Source organism: Lepidochelys kempii, chromosome 5 (assembly GCF_965140285.1).
Source record: "Lepidochelys kempii isolate rLepKem1 chromosome 5, rLepKem1.hap1, whole genome shotgun sequence".
Taxonomy (NCBI): Eukaryota; Metazoa; Chordata; order Testudines; family Cheloniidae; genus Lepidochelys; species Lepidochelys kempii.
The window spans coordinates 62,392,545-62,416,410 of record NC_136384.1 but is presented as its reverse complement, the minus strand read 5'-3'; the positions used below and the strand labels follow the sequence as shown (position 1 = coordinate 62,416,410).

Sequence of the window (23,866 nt, the reverse complement as noted above, 5' to 3'; positions counted from 1 at the left end):
CAACCTCGTGTGTTATTGAACATTAGGCATAGGTTTCACCAAATTACCTTGTTTTGGGAGAGGGTAATAGATACCAAAATATTGCTCATAGAATTCCAATATCTTTATGGCAGCTTCCAGTGCATAATGAGCTTGATTCAGTTTCTCTGGAGTGACATATACTGACACCTGTTGAATAAATACAATATATACAACTACATGAAATATGGCTTAAATAAAGCAGTTGTTTGGCTGCTTTTCACTTCCTTTGAATTTAATTTAAGAATGCAAAATGCAGAGTAAGAACTATGGCCTGGATCCACAAAAGGACTTAGACATTGTGACTGTCTATGTTTCAGTGCATAACTTTTAGCCGACTAGAAAAATCATTGGAACAGCAATGCAATACACAAAGCCTGAGTTAGGTGCTTAGGTTCCCTGTATAATAAATGGGGAAAACTAGGTGCCAAAGAACAGTATTCACAAAAGCCCGTATCCTAGCCACTGAAACTAGCCAATGGGAGATGCTGAGGAAAGGGGTGTATTCTAAGCCCACCCTTCTCACAGAGCTAGGTACCCAAGTCCAGGCTGCAGGGAGGTACTTAGCTCTGCTAGTGGTCCACAGCCAGAAACCCTCTCCTGGTATCAGGTTCTTAGCCACTTAAGTCATTTCTTGTGAAAATGAGTTAGATATGTGCCTTACTCCACAAAAAACAACCAGATGAGGAGACGGGGGTGCCTACCATATAACATTTAGCCCAGTGGTTAGAGCACTCACCTGGGATGTGGGAGACCCAGACTCAATTCCCCACTCTGCTTGAGGAGAAACGATTTGAACAAAGGTCTCCCACACCAGTCAGATGTGTGCCCTAACCACCTATGGGTTATTCTGATGTGGAGCTCCCCGAATCTCTCCTGTTGAAGCTGATCCACTTTGGATAGATTTTTAAAAAGTCATTAGGTGAGAGAGAGAATGACTCTGTAGCCTGATGGTTAGGGCACCCACCTGGGAGGTGGGAAACCTGAGGTCCAGTCCCCCTGTTTCAGTAATTAAGTATTTATCCAAAGTGGAACCACTTCAAAAGGAGAGACTGAGGGAGCCTGACATCAGAATAGCCCATAACACAGTGGGTGAAGTACTCTCCTGAGAGATGTGGGAGACCCCTGTTCAAATCATCTCTCTCACTCGGGGGGAGGGAGGAAAGGAACCCAGGTCTCCCACATCCCAGGTGAGTGCTCTAACCATTGGATTAAAAGTTATAATGCGGGTGGTGGCAGCACCATCTCCCCCTCAATGCCAGATTTTGAATGGGACCTGATCAGGTAGCATGCCTACCAGATTGGGCCCCACAGATGAGGTTGGTGCTCCTCCATTTATCTTATCTTAACAGTTCATGCATCACACAGAGGCTTAGGCGGGAGATAGACATCCAGATGCTTAGAGCGAGACAGAAGTATGCATGCCCAGAAACAGAAACTTAGGCATCTAGGGGACTTTTACAGTGAAAATATAGGCAACTGAATAACTTTAGGCACCTACAGCATTAGGAGGCAGTGAGCAGTGGTTTTATGGATTGCAGGTGTGACTAAAACTTGGACTTAGGTGCCTAACTACCTTTGTGGATCTGCACCTATGCCATCTTCCTATGGCAATATGAAGCATGTGTACTTGTCCAGATCCCATGAGCAAAATTTGCTGCACTGAGAACACACCAATAAACAACCAACATTCCATACCTTCTTATCCACTTTCTACACCTTCAGTATAGCTGGCAGGACCTTGATGTGGTCTGTTGGTTATACTGTGGATTTTAGTTGGGTGAACCCTGGATTTGATTCCTAAAAGTTCAACAAAGGCTAGGACCATTGTGTAGGCAGCACCCCAAACTGTTGGAAGGTAAAAGTTACTTGATTTGCATTGCACATTGCTGATCCTTTTAGCCAAGTAAAGAGTATTGTTGACAGGTTCTGAAAGTAAGTCCAATTGTTAAGTCTGAGTGATCTATGCTGGCCACGGAAGGAAGGGAAATGGATGGTTTCTCAATTGAATATATAATCACATTTAAAACCTACCTTAATTCCAGATGAAGTTGTACCACTGACTGACTGGAAATCACTAACTATAAATGCTACCAAGTAGGTGCTCATTTTTACACTCTCTGCAAAGTGATCTTCAAACAGGTGGTTGTCTAGCTTTAGAGTCTTTACCTAAAAAACATGAATTGGGACAGACCACATATACTCAGTTCTGCTTCTAGTATGTAGATGCATTTTATTTTTCAATAAAACTGCCAGCTGTTCTTTGTAAGACTGTTCAACATATATTATCCAATGTGAAAGTTAAGCAGGAACTTAGGCAAGCACTGCGAGATGGGGTAAATTACCTGCCTAACCTTCCTGCAGCTGAAGGATAGAATAATCAGGGCTGGTGAGTAAAGGACCACGATCAGCTCAGAGATTTTTTTTATTTTTAATATAGGACATAATAATGATATAGGATTTGCCATACCAGATGATCAGATTATTGGTTCATCAAGTCAAAATATCCTGCCTGTGACAATAGTCCATACCTGATATTTCAGAGGAAGGCAGATAAATGTTTTTTGCAATGTTCCTTCCTGCTTTGCTAAATTTCTTCCTGTCCCCTGTCAGTAATCAGTTTATGTCCTGAAGCGTGATTCATACATTCAGATTTTAAGGCCATCTAGTCTGACCTCTTGAATAACACAGGCCATGAGATTTGATTACTGTTATTTTAGCATATATAATCATAGATGCTGCTAAAGAGGTCACAAAATTACCCTTGCATGGTATCTGCCTCTGACATTCTACAGCAGTGAATTCCTCAGGCTGATGTTGCATGAAGAATTATTTCTTTGAATTAGTTCTATATACCCCCTTATTCTCATATTATTGACAATGTAAAAACAAGGGACAAAACAACTCTTTGCTTGATATAAGGAAATCACAGGCCCACCTTATTTGGTCTCATATAAACACATGAATAGCAACCACCCAATAAAGAAAGGAAGAAAATACATACATGAGTGCAAAGCACATGAGGATACAACTGAAAAAATTCACCTTTGGCATATTAGATAGTGCACTATGTTGCCCATCCCTCCGAATCTTTATTGTATAATTTGCCTTAAAGGATGGTTCATCAAAACATGGAAATGCCATGCGGGCTGAAGTAGGTTCAAAATGAGTAGAAGCCAACAATCTGAAAGGAGACAGCAAGCAGCAGAATTCGCAAGAAAAGTGTTTTTCTTTACCAAGGTAAATTAATAAATCAAAACTCATTCAACATTCACTTGATAGCCTATAAGGAAAATTGCTTGCTTAAAGGAAATCTAAACAGTAAGGTAGTTGTAGAGACTTTTCAAAGAACTTAGTGGGTGCTGTCCTTGAGGCACCATAGCTCAGAATCTCAATTGTATTTAGGCACCTAACTCCCATTGATTTCAATGGGAGTTAGACACCTATATATCTTTGAGAATCCTGTCATTTGTTGTAACTGGGTCAGGAGAAAACTGTATTGTAACTAGGTTCTCTGACCATGACAAAATCCTGATACCAGGTCACAGTACAATTGTCCCCTGTCAAAATTACGAAATGGTTAAGTCATAAGAGAGACAGATCTGAACTATGTATCCATGCTGCCACTGACGCTATTTTTGATTCTTCAGAATAACATGTAATCTGATTAAAGAGACTAGGTGGGTGAGGTAATCTCTTTATCTCACCAACGGAATTTGATTCAATAAGTAGGGCCCTACCAAATTCATGGCCAAGAAAAACCTCATCACACACCATGAAATCTGATCTTCCTCCATGAAATCTGGTTTTTTTGGTGTGCTTTTACTCTATACTATAAAGATTTAATGGGGGAGACCAGCGTTTCTCAGATTGGGGGTCCTGACCCAAAAGGGAGTTGCAGGGGTGTCGCAAGGTTATTTTAAGGGGAGGGGTCACGGTATTGCCAGCCTTACTTCTGCACTGCCTTCAGAGCTGGGCAGCTGGAGAGCTGTTAGTCGGGCACCCAGCTGTGAAGGCAGTGTCCCACCAGCAGCAGCGCAGAAGTAAGGATGGCAATACTACACCATGCCACCTTTACTTCTGTGCTGCTGTGGGCGGCGGGCGGCTTTGCCTTCAGAGCTAGGCTCCTGGCCAGCGGCTGCCGTTCCCCAGCTGCCCAGCTCCGAAGGCAGCGCTGCTGCCAGCAACGGCGCAGAAGTAAGGGTAGCAGTACTGCAACCCCCCCTAACCTTGTGACACACACCCACACTTCCTTTTTTGGTCAGGATTCTGACAATTACAACACCATGAAATTTCAGATTTAAATAGCTGAAATCATGAAATTTATGATTTTTTAAATCCTGTGACCATGAAATTGACCAAAATGGACTCTGAATTTAGTAGGGCCCTACCAATAAGACAAGCTTTCAAGCTTGTCTTCAACAGAAATTGATCCAATAAAAGATATTACCTCACCCACCTAATCTCTCTCATATCCTGGGACCAAAATGGCGACAAGCCACAGCATAAAACATATAATTACAGAAGAAGTATTTGAAAAGTGACATTCTCCTCTCCCTTTTGGAACAATTAATTAGGAATTACTTATAAAGTCCAACAGAAATTGGTAACTCCGAGATGCTTATACAAGCGCATAGTGGAAGATGGTGAAAAGTTTATGAAGATATTTGCACCCTTATCTAGAGAGAGTAACGTTTTCAAAAGCACCTAAGTGATTTAAGAGCTTACGCCCAATTTACTTTAATCAATTGCCTCTCAGTGATACTTGACAGCTGACTAAAATTTCCATTGATGTCACTGCAAGTCTCATACTAGAATCAAGATCAGATTATGAAATTGAAATCTATACTTTAGACAACATATTCACTGTTGGAGTAGAATGGAGTAGTATTTTACCCTAAAAGTGTATTAATTGAGGTTGATATAGTAATCAGTTCTTACAGTTTCTATTTAAATAGAGCTTTGGAATAATTGTTGGTTTATATTGTTGCTGTATTTTTTCTTTTCTGACTTTATGAAAAAAATTAATATTAAATAGTTATTTTTTTCATAAAATCAGAAAAGAAAAAATACAGCAACAATATAAACAAACAATTATGGTGTGGGAGACATTATTACATGAAGAGAGTGGAATACAACAATAGCAGTATTAATGTACAGCAAACAAAATAAAACCCTTAGAGATAAAAAGTCAGCATGTTATTAAACTATTATAGCATTATTTTCTCCAGTTTAAAGTAAAAGAACTTTATACTGAGAAGATCAATATAACAATATGGTATGAAGTCTTTTGTAGCCTTTATTTACCTTATTTGACCATCCTTAGTTTTGTAAGTACTTTTATAAAAGCCATAGAAACCATCTGAAAGATTGGCAATATAGTTTATAGAAAGGAAATACTTCTTATCCACCAGCAATGGCTCAGCATATAGAAAGGCAATTTGCTCATGGGGCGGGTATTCCAAGACTTTTAAATCTGCTTGGGTCTTTCCATTTTCCTCCTCAATAGCTGCACTGGTGATTTCCAGATGTTTGCTATGTAAGACTATGGTGCTAGTTTCATGTACCACAGTGACTTGAATCTTCACAGATCCCATGAATATTAATGAAGTCAGATTCGGGTGAATTAGAAGGTCATAATAGACTGGAAGAATCCAATCAGGGAGCCTTAATTTATTCCACGGAAATGGCTGTCCATTTGTTGCGATAGGAAAAGATGTGTTTTCACTGCTTCTTTCTCCACTGAGGGCATAATTAATTCCAACAAAGTTCAAAATGTGTAATATCAATAGCATTGCCACCAGCCACTGAAATGTTGTCATTGTTCATAGGATTTGGTATGTTAGCTACTTCAACATTTTATTCTAACACTCAGAAACAAAAACAAAACAAAAACACACATCTTCTGTCTAGCGGAGACTTTCTTGACTGCTTATCCTGAAAGACAGAAAAGGATCAATATGAGCACTCTGTATATGTACAATCAAGTTATTTGGGGCAGAACTTGACTTATTTTAAAAATGTGTTAATGTTGCTCTGACAACTAGTAGGGATTTTACGCATCATGGACCAAATCCTGCAATCCAATCCATGCTGGTGCAGGGGTCTGCCAGCATGGCTCTGATTGCAGGATCCAGACACGTTTTTAAGTATTGTGTTCCATGTTCGGGTGAAGGCATCATTAAGAGTTGATTTTCCCAAACTGTGATACTCAGAAGTGTGTGCAACTGTATGTATAGTTATCACAGCTATGTGAGAGTGCAAGATATTTGAATGAATTTTTTGTGCATTGGAGGGGGGAAACCCCGCAATAATTCTTTAAAATTCTGTTTGGCTCTTCCTGTTTTGTTTTTGTATTTAGCACTGCCTTACCTATGTTTAAACAATGCAAGATTAAAATAAGAAATGTTGGGTTCCTCCAATTGTGAACTTGGATGATGAAAAGATTTAGCATCCCCTTAGCAGCCATGAAAATGAAGATGCAGCAAGCAGCCCTGAGAAACTAAGTAGGGCCCTTCCAAACAACCCAAATTCAGTACCAGAGTACCCAGTGCCACAGACCAGGCTGTTTTTTCAGCAGCAACAGAGACCCCTGTCAGAGATCAGGACCCCTGCGAATGATGCTGCTCTAGCTTGGGTGCAGACATTTTTCTGCCTCAATGAATGTCAATCAACCACCGAAGAAATTTTAAGAGCTGTGCAACTCTGATACGCGTCTGCTTAACAGCTCTGGTATGGAGCTCAGCTACAGGGAAGAGTCCAAGACACTTGGTCAAAGAAACCTGTGATTTGCTTTAAGACACTTTATAATTAAGGCTATGATTTTTTCCACAGAGGTCGCAGAAGTCACGGAATCTATGACTTCCTGTGACCTCCGTGAATTCAGCCCCGTCAGCCAGGAGCTGCAGGGTCTCCCCGTCGCCTGCTCCAGCAGGGGGACCCCACAGTTCCCCGTGGACGTAGGAGCTGGGTGACTCTTGGAGCTGCCAGCCGCTGCGGCCAATGTGGGTGCTCCCCGGAGCTCCTGGCTGCCACGGAGGGTAGGGTACCCTAGAGCTCCAAGCTGCCACAGGCGCTGTGGGTCCTTCAAAACTCCCAGCCACTGTGGGTGGAGGGGGTACCCGGGACCTCCGAGCTGGGGGACCCTGAAGCTCTGAATCTCTACAGGCAAAAGGGGCCCCCAGCGCTGGGAGCAGCCCCGGTAGCTACCCAACCTCTACAGATGGTGTGGGGACCCCACAGCTGAGCGTCCCATTTTGTCAGGGATATTTTTAGTAAAAGTCAGGGATAGGTCACAGACTTCCGTGAATTTTTCTTTATTGCCCATGACCTGTCCGTGTCTTATACTAAAAATATCCCTGACAAAATCTTAGCCTTATTTATGTTTATAAATACAAGATAGGTTAGATAAAATTGAAGGCTCAAAACTGCAAAGTCACTCTTAGAAGCACAAATTGTACTTAAAATGCTCAGAGGACAGAATACCAATCAAACTGTGCACCAATGACCCACACTAAAAATCCGCAACCAATTCAGTTAAACATTGTCTGTTTGTTACAAATCATCAGGACCCCACTTTTAAGCCTCAGTACCTGACTGTTTTTAATTTGTTTCCCAGACTAATAGAAGTAAAACTATTGAAATTTTATTTTGTACTTTTGCTTACAAAAGTTATTTTAATGTGAAGCTGAGTGAATAAAGAGATCTCCAGTTTTACATATGTTTTATTATTTTTCACAGTTTCAACTCACATTTTAAATTCATTCATTTATGAAAGACATTTTGCAAATAGTTACAAGTTATCAGGAAAAAAAACAAAGCAACAGTAATTCCCAAAATTTAATGGTGAATGGAAAAATCTCCAAAATTGTCTTTATCAGTGAATAAAGAACTATGATAATTGTGATGGTCTATTGCCTCCCCTTAAGTATTTGCTATATGCGCCAAATGCTGTTTGCTGGCTCTGAGATCTTAGTCTGGCTTTCCCGCCACCCCGTCCCCCGTGCAGAGGGCACAGCAGAAGGCTTACACACCACTAAAATCTCACTTAAGGCTCTAGCTCAGGCTCTCACACATCCCAGGGAATGCTCATGTTTAAAGTAAATCATAAGGTTTTGTGCCTTGCTGATCAGGGCCTACTCTTTGAAATATGATTTAAGTGTTGCACAGGCCTTCTGATGGCCTTCTGCACAGAGTGAATTTCACCCTCAGTGGCTGATTGTTTTAGTCTTTCTTAAACCAGTAAAAGAGGCCTAGGATAACATAAACATTTTAAAATCCTGTAAAAAATAAAATACAGAACATAAATAAAACAAGCAAATAGGTGCTACAGTACATTACCGTCTCATCTCTTTCTTTAACCGTACAGAAGGCAGAATTGTCCTTTCATTTTCAGTTTCTTTTCAGTTTGTCGTCACCCACTCTTGTTGAGACAAGAGTAGGAAAATAGCCACCTCTTGTGGCTGCCAATTGAAAGATTTTTAACTTTTCAGAAACAACTTTGCAATATTTTATCAAAATACAATCTGCTGTCCTATACTTAGTTATTTGTGAAACAAATGCATATATATGCTTTTTCTTCACAGCTATCTCTGAAACAGACTGAAACTGTAGTAAAGGCATTAAAAGTAAAGATGTGTACTGAGGGCTTACATTTGAGGAAGCTTTAAAAATAGAAAAGGAATAGGACTTAGGTACTTACCCCCTTCCCAAGCTCATTTGAAAATCCCAGACTAAAAAAAACCCAACAACCTTGAAATCTGTACTGTTGATTTTTATTTTAAACTGAAGTCAAAGGTCTGAGGATCTACTCCAATGGAATTTTCCTCCCAAAAGACAGTTATAATCATGGGCTGTCTTCCCTATTTCTGCATAGGATTTTTGTTCTATTGCCAAACAAACAGCAATTTCTGAAACCATAACATTTGGTCATTAATTGTGCAGCAGAGAAATACTGATGTTATTGGTCAGTGCAGTATTTTTCATAAAGCTGTTCTGAAAAACAGTGCACTTGTTAGAAAAACAAAATCAGTATGGTATGAAAAACCCTTCTCCATTTTTTACAAACACCAGAACTACACACTTTCCACCCCACCTTTCTCCTCCATGTCACTAATCCACACAATAATTAATGACACTCAGTAGAGCAATTCTACATATGATCCCTATATTTTAGAATTGTGTAACTTCTTTTGTTAACACTAAAGAAAGGAATCCTAGTGAATTTATATCAGCGGGTGACATAGCTAGAGAAAGGCCTCAAGCCAAGGACTGTCATACTAATCATATTGTGTAGGTATCAGAGGAACTATATAAAGTGCTATTATGCCCAATGATCACAGAAAAAACTAGGCTTGGCCACCAAGTTTCAGTCATGAAGTCAAACATATTGCAGCTATTTCTACTTGACAGTATGGCCCACACGACTGTCTCTTGGAGATAAGCAGACATTTTAATAGAAAATTCAATAACGCAAACTATTTCAACTCCTCCTCCCCCCCCAATACCAGTACTTCAGGATTAACAAAAAATTGAGGCAGCCGTGATTCCCATATTGGTATGGGCACTGGAGAGTATAAATCAATAATATGTTTTCAGTTGTGTAAAATGATGCAGGGACCTGGGGAAAGTTCTGAAAAAGAATGCATCTCAAGGCAGCTAGCTACTGAAGAGAAAGCAAGCTATTGCCAGAAATTTTTTTGGGAAGAGTTTGTCTATCCATAGGTATCTAGATGTTTATAACTGGCTCATCTCCATGTTACTGAGCATCTGTATAAAAATGCTGCATGTAACTTGTAAGCAACTAGTTTTGTTGCCATAGCTGCTCAAAAGTTTTTACGCATCAGCAACTTGGAACCCTGATAAACACCTGTTGCTTCTGATTCTCCAATAAAGGCCTCAAAGGCTACAGACACCTGTTAGACAAGACCCAGATTAGAATCATAGAATATTAGGGTTGGAAGGGACCTCAGAAGGTCATCTAGTCCAACCCCCTGCTCAAAAGCAGGACCAATCTCCAATTAAATCATCCCAGCCAAGGCTTTGTCAAGCCTGACCTTAAAAACTTCTAAGGAAGGAGATTCCACCACCTCCCTAGGTAACCCATTCCAGTGTTTCACCACCCTCATAGTGAAAAAGTTTTTCCTAATATCCAACCTAAACCTCCCCCTCTGCAACTTGAGACCATTACTCCTTGTCCTGTCCTCTTCCACCACTGAGAACAGTCTAGAACCATCCTCTCTGGAACCACCTCTCAGGTAGTTGAAAGCATCTATCAAATCCCCCCTCATTCTTCTCTTCCGCAGACTAAACAATCCCAGTTCCCTCAGCCTCTCCTCATAAGTCATGTGTTCCAGACCCCTAATCATTTTTGTTGCCCTTCGCTGGACTCTTTCCAATTTATCCACATCCTTCTTGTAGTGTGGGGCCCAAAACTGCACACAGTACTCCAGATGAGGCCTCACCAATGTCCAATAGAGGGGGCCGATCACGTCCCTCGATCTGCTCGCTATGCCCCTACTTATATATCCCAAAATGCCATTGGCCTTCTTGGCAACAAGGGCACACTGCTGAATCATATCCTGCTTCTCGTCCACTGTCACCCCTAGGTCTTTTTCCGCAGAACTGCTGCCTAGCGATTCGGTCCCTAGTCTGTAGCTGTGCATTGGGTTCTTCCATCCTAAGTGCAGGACCCTGCACTTATCCTTATTGAACCTCATCAGATTTCTTTTGGCCCAATCCTCCAATTTGTCTAGGTCCCTCTGTATCCTATCCCTGCCCTCCAGCGTATCTACCACTCCTCCCAGTTTAGTATCATCCGCAAATTTGCTGAGAGTGCAATCCACACCATCCTCCAGATCATTTATGAAGATATTGAACAAAAATATTGATTAAAGAGAGAGAGAGAGGTGTGGGGGGCATATGAGATTGTACAGCTGTATATCTTTTAAAGCTACACTGATGACCAGAGTCACTGTTCTCCAAGATTAAAGTGATTTGAGAGCCCTAGTGCCCAGCTATTGCACTGATCAAAGTCTCATGAAATAATAGCACAACTTACTACCATTTCTAAGAGTTTTGGACCCACGTAAGGGGATGTCTGGTCTGTACCAGACAAAAAAATAAAAATGGATAATATGGCTATTGGCCTACCTGCCTTCTAGCTACTACTTGTAACTTTCACAAGGTGGTTTAGATTAGCATGCTTGAATGCTCCCAGAGAACTTCTAACCCTCTTACTGTACATTTTAAATAGTCACAATACTAATCAAAGTTTTAAGGCTTTAAGCTTCTACAGTTTTTGAACTGATAAAACCTATTTATGTTCCAAATGGTGAATGACACCTGTGGAGCCCTCCACATTCAGGGTTACAGTAGACCATTCATTTATGAACACCAATCATACAAATGATTAGTTATATGAACCATTTTTTTCAACAGATGAAAAGAAGACAACCACAATCACATAAGAGTTATGTTGATGAACAAGTCAACACTCCTTCACAGTCTGATGCCTCCATTGCATTGGAAACTCTTTTAAAGTAGTTTGTAGAACAAGAAAGCAATGCCCTGCACCATACTACAATTCATACACTGTATCTACCGTAATTTTCAGATGTTTCATTTTATGAACTCCCAATCCCCAGCTAGTGTGTGTGTGTGTATATATACATACACACACACACACACACACACACACACCCTACTGTATTCAGATTCTGGGATTGGCATAGAAAGGTTCAATCAGCATTCACCTAGGTTTTCCCTAGGATGGCACTACATAGTGAGAGAGAAGCTCAGTTATCCAGACAAGTAAATTCATACAATTCCCTGTTAACCTTGTGTCATAAATATAAAGGGAAGGGTAAACCCCTTTGAAATCCCTCCTGGCCAGGGGAAAGCTCCTCTCACCTGTAAAGGGTTAAGAAGCTAAAGGTAACCTCGCTGGCACCTGACCAAAATGACCAATGAGGAGACAAGATACTTTCAAAAGCTGGGAGGAGGGAGAGAAACAAAGGGTCTGTGTCTGTCTGTATGCTGGTTTCTGCCAGGGATAGACCAGGAATGGAGTCTTAGAACTTTTAGTAAGTAATCTAGCTAGGTATGTGTTAGATTATGATTTCTTTAAATGGCTGAGAAAAGAATTGTGCTGAATAGAATAACTATTTCTGTCTGTGTATCTTTTTTGTAACTTAAGGTTTTGCCTAGAGGGGTTCTCTATGTTTTTGAATCTAATTACCCTGTAAGATATCTACCATCCTGATTTTACAGGGGGGATTTCTTTATTTCTATTTACTTCTATTTTTTATTAAAAGTCTTCTTGTAAAAAAACTGAATGCTTTTTCATTGTTCTCAGATCCAAGGGTTTGGGTCTGTGGTCACCTATGCAAATTGGTGAGGCTTTTTATCCAACATTTCCCAGGAAAGGGGGGGTGCAAGTGTTGGGAGGATTGTTCATTGTTCTTAAGATCCAAGGGTCTGGGTCTGTAGTCACCTAGGCAAATTGGTGAGGCTTTTTACCAAACCTTGTCCAGGAAGTGGGGTGCAGGGTTTTGGGAAGTATTTTGGGGGGAAAGACGCATCCAAACAGCTCTTCCCCAGTAACCAGTATTAGTTTGGTGGTGGTAGCGGCCAGTCCAAGGACAACGGGGGGAATATTTTGTACTTTGGGGAAGTTTTGACCTAAGCTGGTAAAGATAAGCTTAGGAGGTTTTTTCATGCAGGTCCCCACATCTGTACCCTAGAGTTCAGAGTGGGGGAGGAACCTTGACATGGTGGCATAGTGGTGGGATTAACCTGAAATCATTTTGAGATCCAGTTGAGATTTTTTGAACTAGAAATACAGATTTTAAAAAGGAATTTTTTTTCCTTTGGAAAGGAAGTCCAGAAAGCAGTTGAAACTGAAAGCAGATTATTTTTTCTCTGCTTTGTGGCCAAGCAGAGACAAAAGGGGATTATCTTGTGAATTGCAGGTTTTCCTTGCCTGGAGGCAGGGTACTTAACTCCTGCAGGGAAATTCAGAGTCTTCCAACCCAGAGGTTTTTTTTTCTTTTCTTCCTAAAAGTAAATAGGGGATGTGTGTTCTACCCATTTGCTTTTTCTTTGGGCTGGGTAAGCAGGTTTCCAAGTAGTTGGAGGTTTTTTGCTTTAATTTGGGCCAAGAGCAGAGACAAGGGAATTGTCTTTTTCTGTAGGCTGACAATCACTATCAGAGAATAGGTATTCTATTCCAGCACAGCAAAATTTTACAGCCAAGTTTTGTTTGTTTATTTCTAAACCTCGGGTGTAAAGTTAGTTAAAAACAGAGAGGTTAGAATGACCAAATCCTCAGCTCGACTACAGCTGGAATTAGCCAAATTTCAGGCTGAGGAAAAACAAAGGGAACATGAAAGACAGATAGAACTCATGCGGCTGGAGAAGGAGGTACAGGAGGCTGCCCACAAGAGGGAAATGGAGGCAAGGAAGCATGTGGAGGAGGAGAAGGAAAAAGAGAGGAAGCATGTGAAGGAGGAGAAGGAAAAAGAGAGGAAGCATGTGGAGGAGATGGAGAGGATAAAGGCCCAGCAGAATATACCAACAAACCCTAGCAATCCTTCTCCAGGTACCACTTCCCATCCCAGAAAGTTCCCCACCTACAAGGCAGGTGATGATACTGAGGCCTTCTTAGAAAACTTCGAAAGGGCCTGCCTTGGGTACAACATCTCTACTGACCAATACATGGTAGAGCTGAGGCCGCAGCTCAGTGGACCCTTAGCTGAGGTGGCAGCTGAAATGCCTAAAGAACACATGAACAAGTATGAACTGTTTAAATCCAAGGCGAGAGTCAGAATGGGGATAACACCCGAGCAGTCTCGTCGGAGGTTCAGAGCCCTAAGGTGGAAACCAGACATGTCATTTACCCGACATGCCTACCACATTGTGAAACATTGGGATGCCTGGATATCAGGAGCAAGTGTTGAATCTCCAGTAAATTTGCCCTTCCTAATGCAAATGGAACAATTCTTAGAGGGTGTTCCTGAGGAAATAGAAAGATACATCCTAGACGGGAAGCCCAAAACTGTAATCGAGGCAGGAGAGATTGGAGCCAGATGGGTGGAGGTGGCAGAGAAGAAGAAAACTGGTCGCAGTTGGAGCGGAGACCAGAAGGGACCACCCCAGACCACACCCTATTACCGGGGGCCGCCCAAAGCCCCACCTACCTCCCAAAGAACCCTCCAGACCCCTTATCGTCCCACCACCCCGTTCTCCAGCAACCCACCTCGCCCCAGTGACCCGTCAGCTGGACGATGTTTTAAATGTAATGAGCTGGGGCATGTAAAGGCCAACTGCCCCAAGAACCCCAACAGATTACAGTTCATTGCACCGGAATCACACCAGAGGTCCACAGGCCCAGATACCTCCCAGATACCCTTGGAGTGGAGGGAAACTGTGAGTGTGGGCGGGAAGAAGGTCACCGCGTGGAGGGACACCGGAGCACAAGTGTCAACTATCCATGCTTCCTTAGTGGACCCCAATTTAATCAACCCAGAGATCCAAGTGACTATTCAACCCTTCAGGTCCAACTCTTTCAATTTGCCTACAGCCAAGTTGCCTGTCCAGTACAAGGGCTGGTCAGGAATGTGGACTTTTGCAGTCTATGATGATTATCCCATCCCCATGCTGTTGGGGGAAGACTTGGCCAAGCATGTGAAGCAGGCCAAGAGGGTGGGAACGGTCACCCGCAGCCAGGCTAAACAAGCCGTGAGGCCTAGCTCTGTTCCGGAAACTTCTATCAGAACCCGGTCAGAGGTGATGGACCCGGACCCCAAGCCAATGTCTGCAACAGCAGTAGTGGATCCAGTCCCAGAGACCCAGACGGAACCAGTCCCAGAACCGGAACCAGCCGAACAACCAACACCAGACCCCGTGTCAGCACTGAATCCAGTACTTGCAACCTCAACACCAGAGGGCCCCACTGAACCTGAACTGGCAGCAGCCGATAACCCTACACAAGAGGCTCAGCCGGAGCCTGAATCCCAACATAGTGCACCAGCGGAGAGCGGTTCACAGTCAACAGAAACAGCTCCATCCTCTATATGGCTTCCAGAGGGACCAAGCCTAGGTCCACAATCCCATGAGGAACTGATGTCTCCAGCATCAAGGGAACAGTTCCAGACCGAACAGGAAGCAGATGAAAGCCTCCAGAGAGCTTGGACGGCAGCATGGAGCAACCCACCGCCTCTCAGCTCTTCTAATCAATCCAGGTTTGTTGTAGAAAGAGGACTTCTATACAAGGAAACTCTTTCTGGTGGACACCAGGAAGACTGGCATCCTCAGAGACAGTTGGTAGTTCCAACTAAATACCGGGCCAAGCTCTTGAGCTTAGCCCACGATCACCCTAGTGGCCATGCTGGGGTGAACAGGACCAAAGACCGTTTGGGGGGGTCATTCCACTGGGAGGGAATGGGCAAGGATGTTTCTACCTATGTCCAGTCTTGTGAGGTGTGCCAAAGAGTGGGAAAACCCCAAGACCAGGTCAAAGCCCCTCTCCAGCCACTCCCCATCATTGAAGTTCCATTTCAGAGAGTAGCTGTGGATATTCTGGGTCCTTTTCCGAAAAAGACAGCCAGAGGAAAGCAGTACATACTGACTTTCATGGATTTTGCCACCCGATGGCCGGAAGCAGTAGCTCTAAGCAACACCAGGGCTAAAAGTGTGTGCCAGGCACTAGCAGACATTTTTGCCAGGGTAGGTTGGCCCTCCGACATCCTCACAGATGCAGGGACTAATTTCCTGGCAGGAACTATGAAAAACCTTTGGGAAGCTCATGGGGTAAATCACTTGGTTGCCACTCCTTACCACCATCAAACAAATGGCATGGTGGAGAAGTTTAATGGAACTTTGGGGGCCATGATACGTAAATTCGTAAATGAGCACTCCAATGATTGGGACCTAGTATTGCAGCAGTTGCTCTTTGCCTACAGAGCTGTACCCCATCCCAGTTTAGGGTTTTCCCCATTTGAACTTGTATATGGCTGTGAGGTTAAGGGGCCATTGCAGTTGGTGAAGCAGCAATGGGAGGGATTTACACCTCCAGGAACTAACATTCTGGACTTTGTAACCAACCTACAAAACACCCTCCGAACCTCTTTAGCCCTTGCTAGAGAAAACTTACAGGATGCTCAAAGAGCAAAAAGCCTGGTATGATAAACATGCCGGAGAGCGTTCCTTCAAAGTAGGAGACCAGGTCATGGTCTTAAGGGCGCTCCAGGCCCATAAAATGGAAGCATCGTGGGAAGGGCCATTCATGGTCCAGGAGCGCCTGGGAGCTGTTAATTATCTCATAGCATTCCCCACCTCCAACCGAAAGCCTAAGGTGTACCATATTAATTCTCTAAAGCCCTTTTATTCCAGAGAATTAAAGGTTTGTCAGTTTACAGCCCAGGGAGGAGACGACGCTGAGTGGCCTGAAGGTGTTTACTACGAAGGGAAATGTGCTGGTGGTGTGGAAGAGGTGAACCTCTCCATGACCCTTGGGCGTATGCAGTGACAGCAGATCCAGGAGCTGTGCACTAGCTACGCGCCAACGTTCTCAGCCACCCCAGGACTGACTGAACGGGCATACCACTCCATTGACACAGGTAATGCTCACCCAATTAGGGTCCAACCTTACCGGGTGTCTCCTCAAGCTAAAACTGCTATAGAACGGGAGATCTAGGATATGTTACAGATGGGTGTAATCCGCCCCTCTGAAAGTGCATGGGCATCTCCAGTGGTTCTAGTTCCCAAACCAGATGGGGAAATACGTTTTTGCGTGGACTACCGTAAGCTAAATGCTGTAACTCGCCCAGACAACTATCCCATGCCATGCACAGATGAACTATTAGAGAAACTGGGACGGGCCCAGTTCATCTCTACCTTGGACTTAACCAAGGGGTACTGGCAGGTACCGCTAGATGAATCTGCCAAGGAAAGGTCAGCCTTCATCACACATCTCGGGCTGTATGAATTTAATGTACTCCCTTTCGGGCTGCGAAATGCACCCGCCACTTTCCAAAGACTTGTAGATGGTCTCCTAGCGGGATTAGGAGAATATGCAGTCGCCTACCTTGACGATGTGGCCATATTTTCGGATTCCTGGGCAGACCACCTGGAACATCTACAAAAAGTCCTTGAGCGCATAAGGGAGGCAGGACTAACTGTTAAGGCTAAGAAGTGTCAAATAGGCCTAAACAGAGTGACTTACCTTGGACACCAGGTGGGTCAAGGAACTATCAGCCCCCTACAGGCCAAAGTGGATGCTAGCCAAAAGTGGCCTGTCCCAAAGTCAAAGAAACAGGTTCAATCCTTCTTAGGCTTGGCTGGTTATTACAGACTATTTGTACCGCACTACAGCCAAATCGCTGCCCCACTGACAGACCTAACCAAAAAGAAACAGCCAAATGCTGTTCAGTGGACCGGAAAGTGTCAGAAGGCCTTTAACAAGCTTAAAGCGACACTCATGTCTGACCTTGTACTAAGGGCCCCAGACTTTGACAAACCGTTCCTAGTAACCACAGATGCATCCGAGCGTGGTGTGGGAGCAGTTTTAATGCAGAAAGGACCTGATCAAGAATTCTACCCTGTAGTGTTTCTCAGCAAAAAACTGTCTGAGAGGGAAAGCAACTGGTCAGTCACTGAAAAAGAATGTTACGCCATTGTCTACGCTCTGGAAAAGCTACGCCCATATGTTTGGGGACGGCGTTTCCACCTGCAAACCGACCATGCTGCACTGAAGTGGCTTCACACCGTCAAGGAAACTAACAAAAAACTTCTTCGGTGGAGTTTAGCTCTCCAAGATTTTGATTTCGACATCCAACACATCTCAGGAGCTTCTAACAAAGTGGCTGATGCACTCTCCCGTGAAAGTTTCCCAGAATCAACTGGTTAAAATCGTCCTTGAGATGTGGAAAATATTGTTAGTCTTTATGTACTTGGTAGTATATTTAGAGATGCATGTGTCTTATTAACTCTGTTTTTCCTAGAGCTCCAGGAAGAAATCCCAGCCAGTGTTTCACCCTAGCTGAGATTTGGGGGGCGTGTCATAAATATAAAGGGAAGGGTAAACCCCTTTGAAATCCCTCCTGGCCAGGGGAAAGCTCCTCTCATCTGTAAAGGGTTAAGAAGCTAAAGGTAACCTCGCTGGCACCTGACCAAAATGACCAATGAGGAGACAAGATACTTTCAAAAGCTGGGAGGAGGGAGAGAAACAAAGGGTCTGTGTCTGTCTGTATGCTGGTTTCTGCCAGGGATAGACCAGGAATGGAGTCTTAGAACTTTTAGTAAGTAATCTAGCTAGGTATGTGTTAGATTATGATTTCTTTAAATGGCTGAGAAAAGAATTGTGCTGAATAGAATAACTATTTCTGTCTGTGTATCTTTTTTGTAACTTAAGGTTTTGCCTAGAGGGGTTCTCTATGTTTTTGAATCTAATTACCCTGTAAGATATCTACCATCCTGATTTTACAGGGGGGATTTCTTTATTTCTATTTACTTCTATTTTTTATTAAAAGTCTTCTTGTAAAAAAACTGAATGCTTTTTCATTGTTCTCAGATCCAAGGGTTTGGGTCTGTGGTCACCTATGCAAATTGGTGAGGCTTTTTATCCAACATTTCCCAGGAAAGGGGGGGTGCAAGTGTTGGGAGGATTGTTCATTGTTCTTAAGATCCAAGGGTCTGGGTCTGTAGTCACCTAGGCAAATTGGTGAGGCTTTTTACCAAACCTTGTCCAGGAAGTGGGGTGCAGGGTTTTGGGAAGTATTTTGGGGGGAAAGACGCATCCAAACAGCTCTTCCCCAGTAACCAGTATTAGTTTGGTGGTGGTAGCGGCCAGTCCAAGGACAACGGGGGGAATATTTTGTACCTTAGGGAAGTTTTGACCTAAGCTGGTAAAGATAAGCTTAGGAGGTTTTTTCATGCAGGTCCCCACATCTGTACCCTAGAGTTCAGAGTGGGGGAGGAACCTTGACACCTTGTCAAAGAATACTCTCATAACAGGGCCAGCTGCCACCCAACCCCCCCCCCCCCCACTCTCCTGTGCCCTTCCTATTCCCCCACCAAAACAAACTCCACACTCCCTCTTTTAGTTACAGACCTTCTGAGAAGCTTCTGCATTTTTATTAAATTAACAAGGTTCTCAGAAACAATCATCCACTCAGGCTCCAGTGAGGCATAGCCCCACCTTCCTGAAGAATTGTTGGGATCACTGCCAAAGACACTCTTTCCACTCAGTTCCTTCACTTCAAGAAACCCACCAGGGACTGTAGCTTCCTGTTGTCTTTTACCCAGGATCATCTGATTCAACCCAGATGTGGCTCATCCTGTAATACGGCTGGTGTAGGTCCAGGCTCTCCAACCCATAGGCAAGCCACCCTGTTACAATTCTGAACACTCCAGACAAATGAGGGGTTGTTTCTGAGTTATTGCTGTAGTCTTGAGAGCAATCAACAAGATTAATTTCATAACACTACTATAATTTGGCTAAAATACTATAATTTGCCACTTACTCCCCTGCTAAGAGATACAATTAGACTGCACAGTTGTAGTTTTAATACATGATATACAAACATTGTTAATAAAAGTTTGGCCAGTTTACCACAGAAACTTTAATCATAAACAATAAAGCCAATTTGGATTTTTCTTAAAGCATCTAAGTGGTAATTAAGTAAGTCAGCATAATACTGTTAGCTGTTTGACTTCATCACAAAGGAAAACAGAAAACTAAGGACTGTCTACCCAAGGAAGTTGTACTGATTTAACTAAATCAGTTTAGAAGCAGATTTAGTTAAATCAGTGCAACTCCCTTGTGTGGATACTTATTTCAGTTTCAGAATGCCCTAGATTTAGCTTAAATTGGTTCCTTACCTTTTTGATGCTAATTTGATATAAGGCATTCTAAAGTTAAGACTAAAAACTTAAAGTATCCACACACATGGGTTGCATCTATTTAAATGAACCTGTTTCTAAACTAATCTGGTTACATTGGTTATGACTTTCTCATATAGAGAAGGGTGAAGGCTCCACAAGCTGTAGAGAGAGCAGACTTTGTGGTCTGGCATTGTTAGAATCATTAGCACTGGTCTGTCTAAGGCAGAGGGTTAGATTGGGCCTTTCTGCTCAGAGCTGTGTAAGAGACACATGCATACTTGCAGTGTCCCAGGAGGAGCACCAGGAAGAAATTTTGAATTGGGATTTATCTACATTACAATGGCTTATCAAGTTTCAACATGCATTAACTACCATGACTGTAAACTATAAAGTAGTCAAAGAACAAATATTTTGTTCCTAGTCATTTTTCAGTTACAATTCCTCACGTGTCCAACTTGCTGAGGTGTGCAGGTAGTGAAAGGAAAGGAAGTAACTTCACTCCCTCATGCTTGGCCAACTCTCCCCACTGCAGCCATTTGCTCATGGAGTGAAGAGGGAGAATTAGGCCCCTATGATCTTGCTTCTGCTCCCAGAGATGGAATCTAGGCAGCTGGCGGTAGGGGTGAAGGACAGTCTATCCCACAATGAACAGAGTGGCTGCAGAAGATCATATACATATCTCAGCTCTCTATGGGTTGCACTTTTGGAATCCTTAAGCAGCTGAACAAAAAAAGTGGTGGAAATAAGGTGGAACCATAGGTGTAAATGAAGCATGCTATTATAATTATATCTTAGTTGTACAGTCTCTAAACAGTCTTTTTTTTTTAGTTTTACAAGACCAAAATTATTTCTTAGCGTTACTGAATAGAGTGGCCCTTGCCCCCAAAGAACGCAGGGTCCCTGGCTACTCTAGGAAAATAGGTCATGCATTCAAATATATTGGTGAACATAATTTTAAAGAGAACGTTAACCTAGACAGGGCCAGTCTATTTAGCTGGATGTGGTTAACAACAGGCTCCCACCCTAAGGGTCAATCACAATCAGCTAACATGTATTGGACCCAGCTCGTACTCCTGGTGCGGCCAATGCCACGGCCACAGCCTGCATGCTCTGTAGTAATGTGCTACTGATGGTGTACTGAGCATGCTCAGTTCATCTGCTGAAGCCACTGCCCTTCACCCTGCCCTTATTAGCTGTAAAAATCTGCTGACTGCTATTTACAGGGGTTACAAAGGGGCAAAGGGGGTGAATCGGAGCAGGGGGTGGAAATTGACTGGTCATGGGGGTCAAGCAGCTGGAGGCAGAATTAGGAAAGGGGCTAAAGGGCAAAATCAGGCTGGGGGGGAGGAGCAGAAGTTAAGCTTGGTGTGAGGTGCTGGCAGACGGTGACAGAGGGCAAAACCCGGCACAGGCTGGGGCACAGAGAGTAACAGTTACCCCAGTGGGATTGAGACACCTGTGTTTGCAAAAATGGTGGGGGGCAAAGGGGCTTTTTTAATTTCCCCTCTCACAGAAAGCACCTCTCAGCATTGGCTTCCTAGGGCTGAGTTCTTAAAGGCACAGGCATCCCAATGGCTAGTCAATGCAACTCTTTGTCTGATCTAACCTACTGAGGCTATGTCTACACTACAAAGTTCAAAGCGCTGCCGCGGGTGCCAGTGTTCCTGGTAATCCACCTTGATGAGGGGATTAGCTCTGAGCACTGGGAGCCGAGCCTGTCCACACTAGCACTTTAAAGCGCTCAAACTTGCTGTGCTTGGGGAGGGGGTGATTTTTCACACCCCAAGGCAGCAAGTTAGAGCGCTTTAACTTGCCAATGGTGATAATCCATGAGACTTAATTCAGTGAAACATTTTACATATATCCCCTCAGAAACAAAGAACCCCTCATCACTGTATCTGATTGCATAGAGTCTCCTAGCAGTTTCCCAAGTTGTCTTATCTGCTGCTGGGATTCCCTGAATTTTTAAATTTAATTTTTTCTTCTCATTTTAGAGCTGACTGAATTTCTGGCCTAGTGTCAAAACTTTGTTTTGAGTCAATCCATCAATGGGAATTGCATTTTTGCAACTGTTATTTTGCCTCTCAGTCTAGCCCTTAGTGTTTTTCCGCATGCCATTGTATACAGCTTGATTCTCAAATATTCAGTAAAGGCAGTACACTATCTCCTATAATGTCTTTCTCGCTGGAAAAAAATCTATTGTAATTTTTGCAGAAAATTAGAACTGCCATCGTGGGTCAGACCAATAGTCCGCCTAATGTAGTATTCTGTCTTGTGACAGTGGCCAATGCCAGGTGCTTTTAAGGGAATGATCAGACCAGGCAATAACTCAGTGAACCATCCCATTGTCCACTCCCAGCATCTGGCAGTCAAAGGACAGTTTAGGGATATGCAGAGCATGGGCCTGCATCCCTGATTATCTTGGCTAATAGCCAATGTACTTATCCTGAGGGACTGATCTAATTCTTTTTTCAACCCATTCATAGTTTTGCCTTTCAAAATATAATGAACACACATCTACAACGCCAAGGTACCTTTACAACCACAAGAATTCTAAAATCATGAGTTATACACCCTTTAGTCAAGAAATTTTAATAAATAAATGATATCTTTTTTTTAATGAGCCTCTTTGTTTCTGAGCCTGTAGGGTGCAGTAAGGCTAGTTCCAATGCCTTGAGCCTAAAGACCTGAATGAATCTTAGTCTACCCTCATACTGTTCCTGTTAACTCTCCCAAACATTTAATATACCTAAGGCCATATCTACACTTTAAGTGTGTGTTAACTCAAGTTATGTCAGCATAGAGTCACTACGGTTACTATGTCACTTGTGTGCATGCCTCCTGGACTCCTTGTCTCAGCAATCAGGGTACTCACCAGAAGCACTTGTATAGATTCAGAGCGAGGTGCACCATTAGGTGCAGAGTGAGGTGCATCAGGCTTGACAAAGCCCTGGCTGGGATGATTTAACTGGGAATTGGTCCTGCTTTGAGCAGGGGGTTGGACTAGATGACCTTCTGGGGTCCCTTCCAACCCTGATATTCTATGATTCTATGATTAATAGATATCCCACTATATTTTGGGAAGCTTTGATTTGGCAGTGTATGCTGGGTACCAAACAGGTCAGAGAGGGTTGGTTGTGGCCATGGGATTCAACTTCTTATAATGCATTGTTAGCCATCCACTAATTTTATATTTATCCCATACATAAACGTATACATAATGTTTTTTTCTAAACCCACAAACCTGCCTGGCCCTCCTCACTGTCTGCCATCTCACACAGAATCATGGACCTTGCATGGCTCTGCACTATTGTCATGAATGTTTGCACCCAAAGGTGCATGATCTTTTACTATTTGCAGATCAGCAAACGTACATGTGGGGTGTGACATTATACTCTACATTCTTTATGAAAATATGCTTATGATATGGATATGACAAAGCTAATATATACCTCATGCAAGATGGCTGATGTGGGGTATCATTGCAAAACTTAAGACCTATTAACTGTGTTTATCCAACCTGTATGCATGTAACATTTGTATCTGAGGCTAGAAATATTGACCATATCTCTGTATTTCAAATGTGTGTGTGTGTGAAAATGCTATCTGTAGGACTGGGCTACCTGCCAGAGACAGGTCCTACTATGCTAAAGAAAGCCATCTGATGTAGCTAATTGCTACAGATAGCAGTCTCAGTGATGGTGTGAGAAACTGCTATCTGTAGGAATTAGGTTCATCAGATTGCAGTGTTGGTGTAGCACATCCCTACAGATTGCAGTTTTTTACGTGTGTGTGTGTGCGCGCGCGCGTGTGCGCTATCTGTAGGACCCGGCTACCTGCAGCAGTGACAGGTCCTACTTTGCTAAAAAAGGCCATCTGATGTAGCTAATTCAAGCAGTCTCACATGTAAAACCAAACTGATAGCTTTCTTTAACAGTGTAACAATCCTTGTGGATGGGGGGAA

At 43.0% G+C, this 23,866-nt stretch overlaps 1 protein-coding gene across 7 annotated transcripts in view; it reads right to left on the bottom strand.

Moving 5' to 3' along the window:
* LOC140911468 (endoplasmic reticulum aminopeptidase 2) overlaps nucleotides 1–23,866 on the bottom strand; it is a 50,867-nt gene that overhangs the window by 25,083 nt on the left and 1,918 nt on the right. For 3 of the 7 annotated variants that reach the window (XM_078852820.1, XM_073344570.2, XM_073344569.2), the window contains exons 2-5: nucleotides 5,326–5,955; nucleotides 3,064–3,202; nucleotides 2,053–2,187; nucleotides 48–168 (exon numbers count right to left, since the gene is read on the bottom strand). In XM_078852820.1, the coding sequence (XP_078708946.1) occupies nucleotides 48–168; nucleotides 2,053–2,187; nucleotides 3,064–3,202; nucleotides 5,326–5,840 (910 nt within the window). In that variant the 5' untranslated portion in view covers nucleotides 5,841–5,955. The other 4 variants (XM_078852819.1, XM_078852821.1, XM_078852818.1 and 1 more) reach the window with 4 other exon arrangements.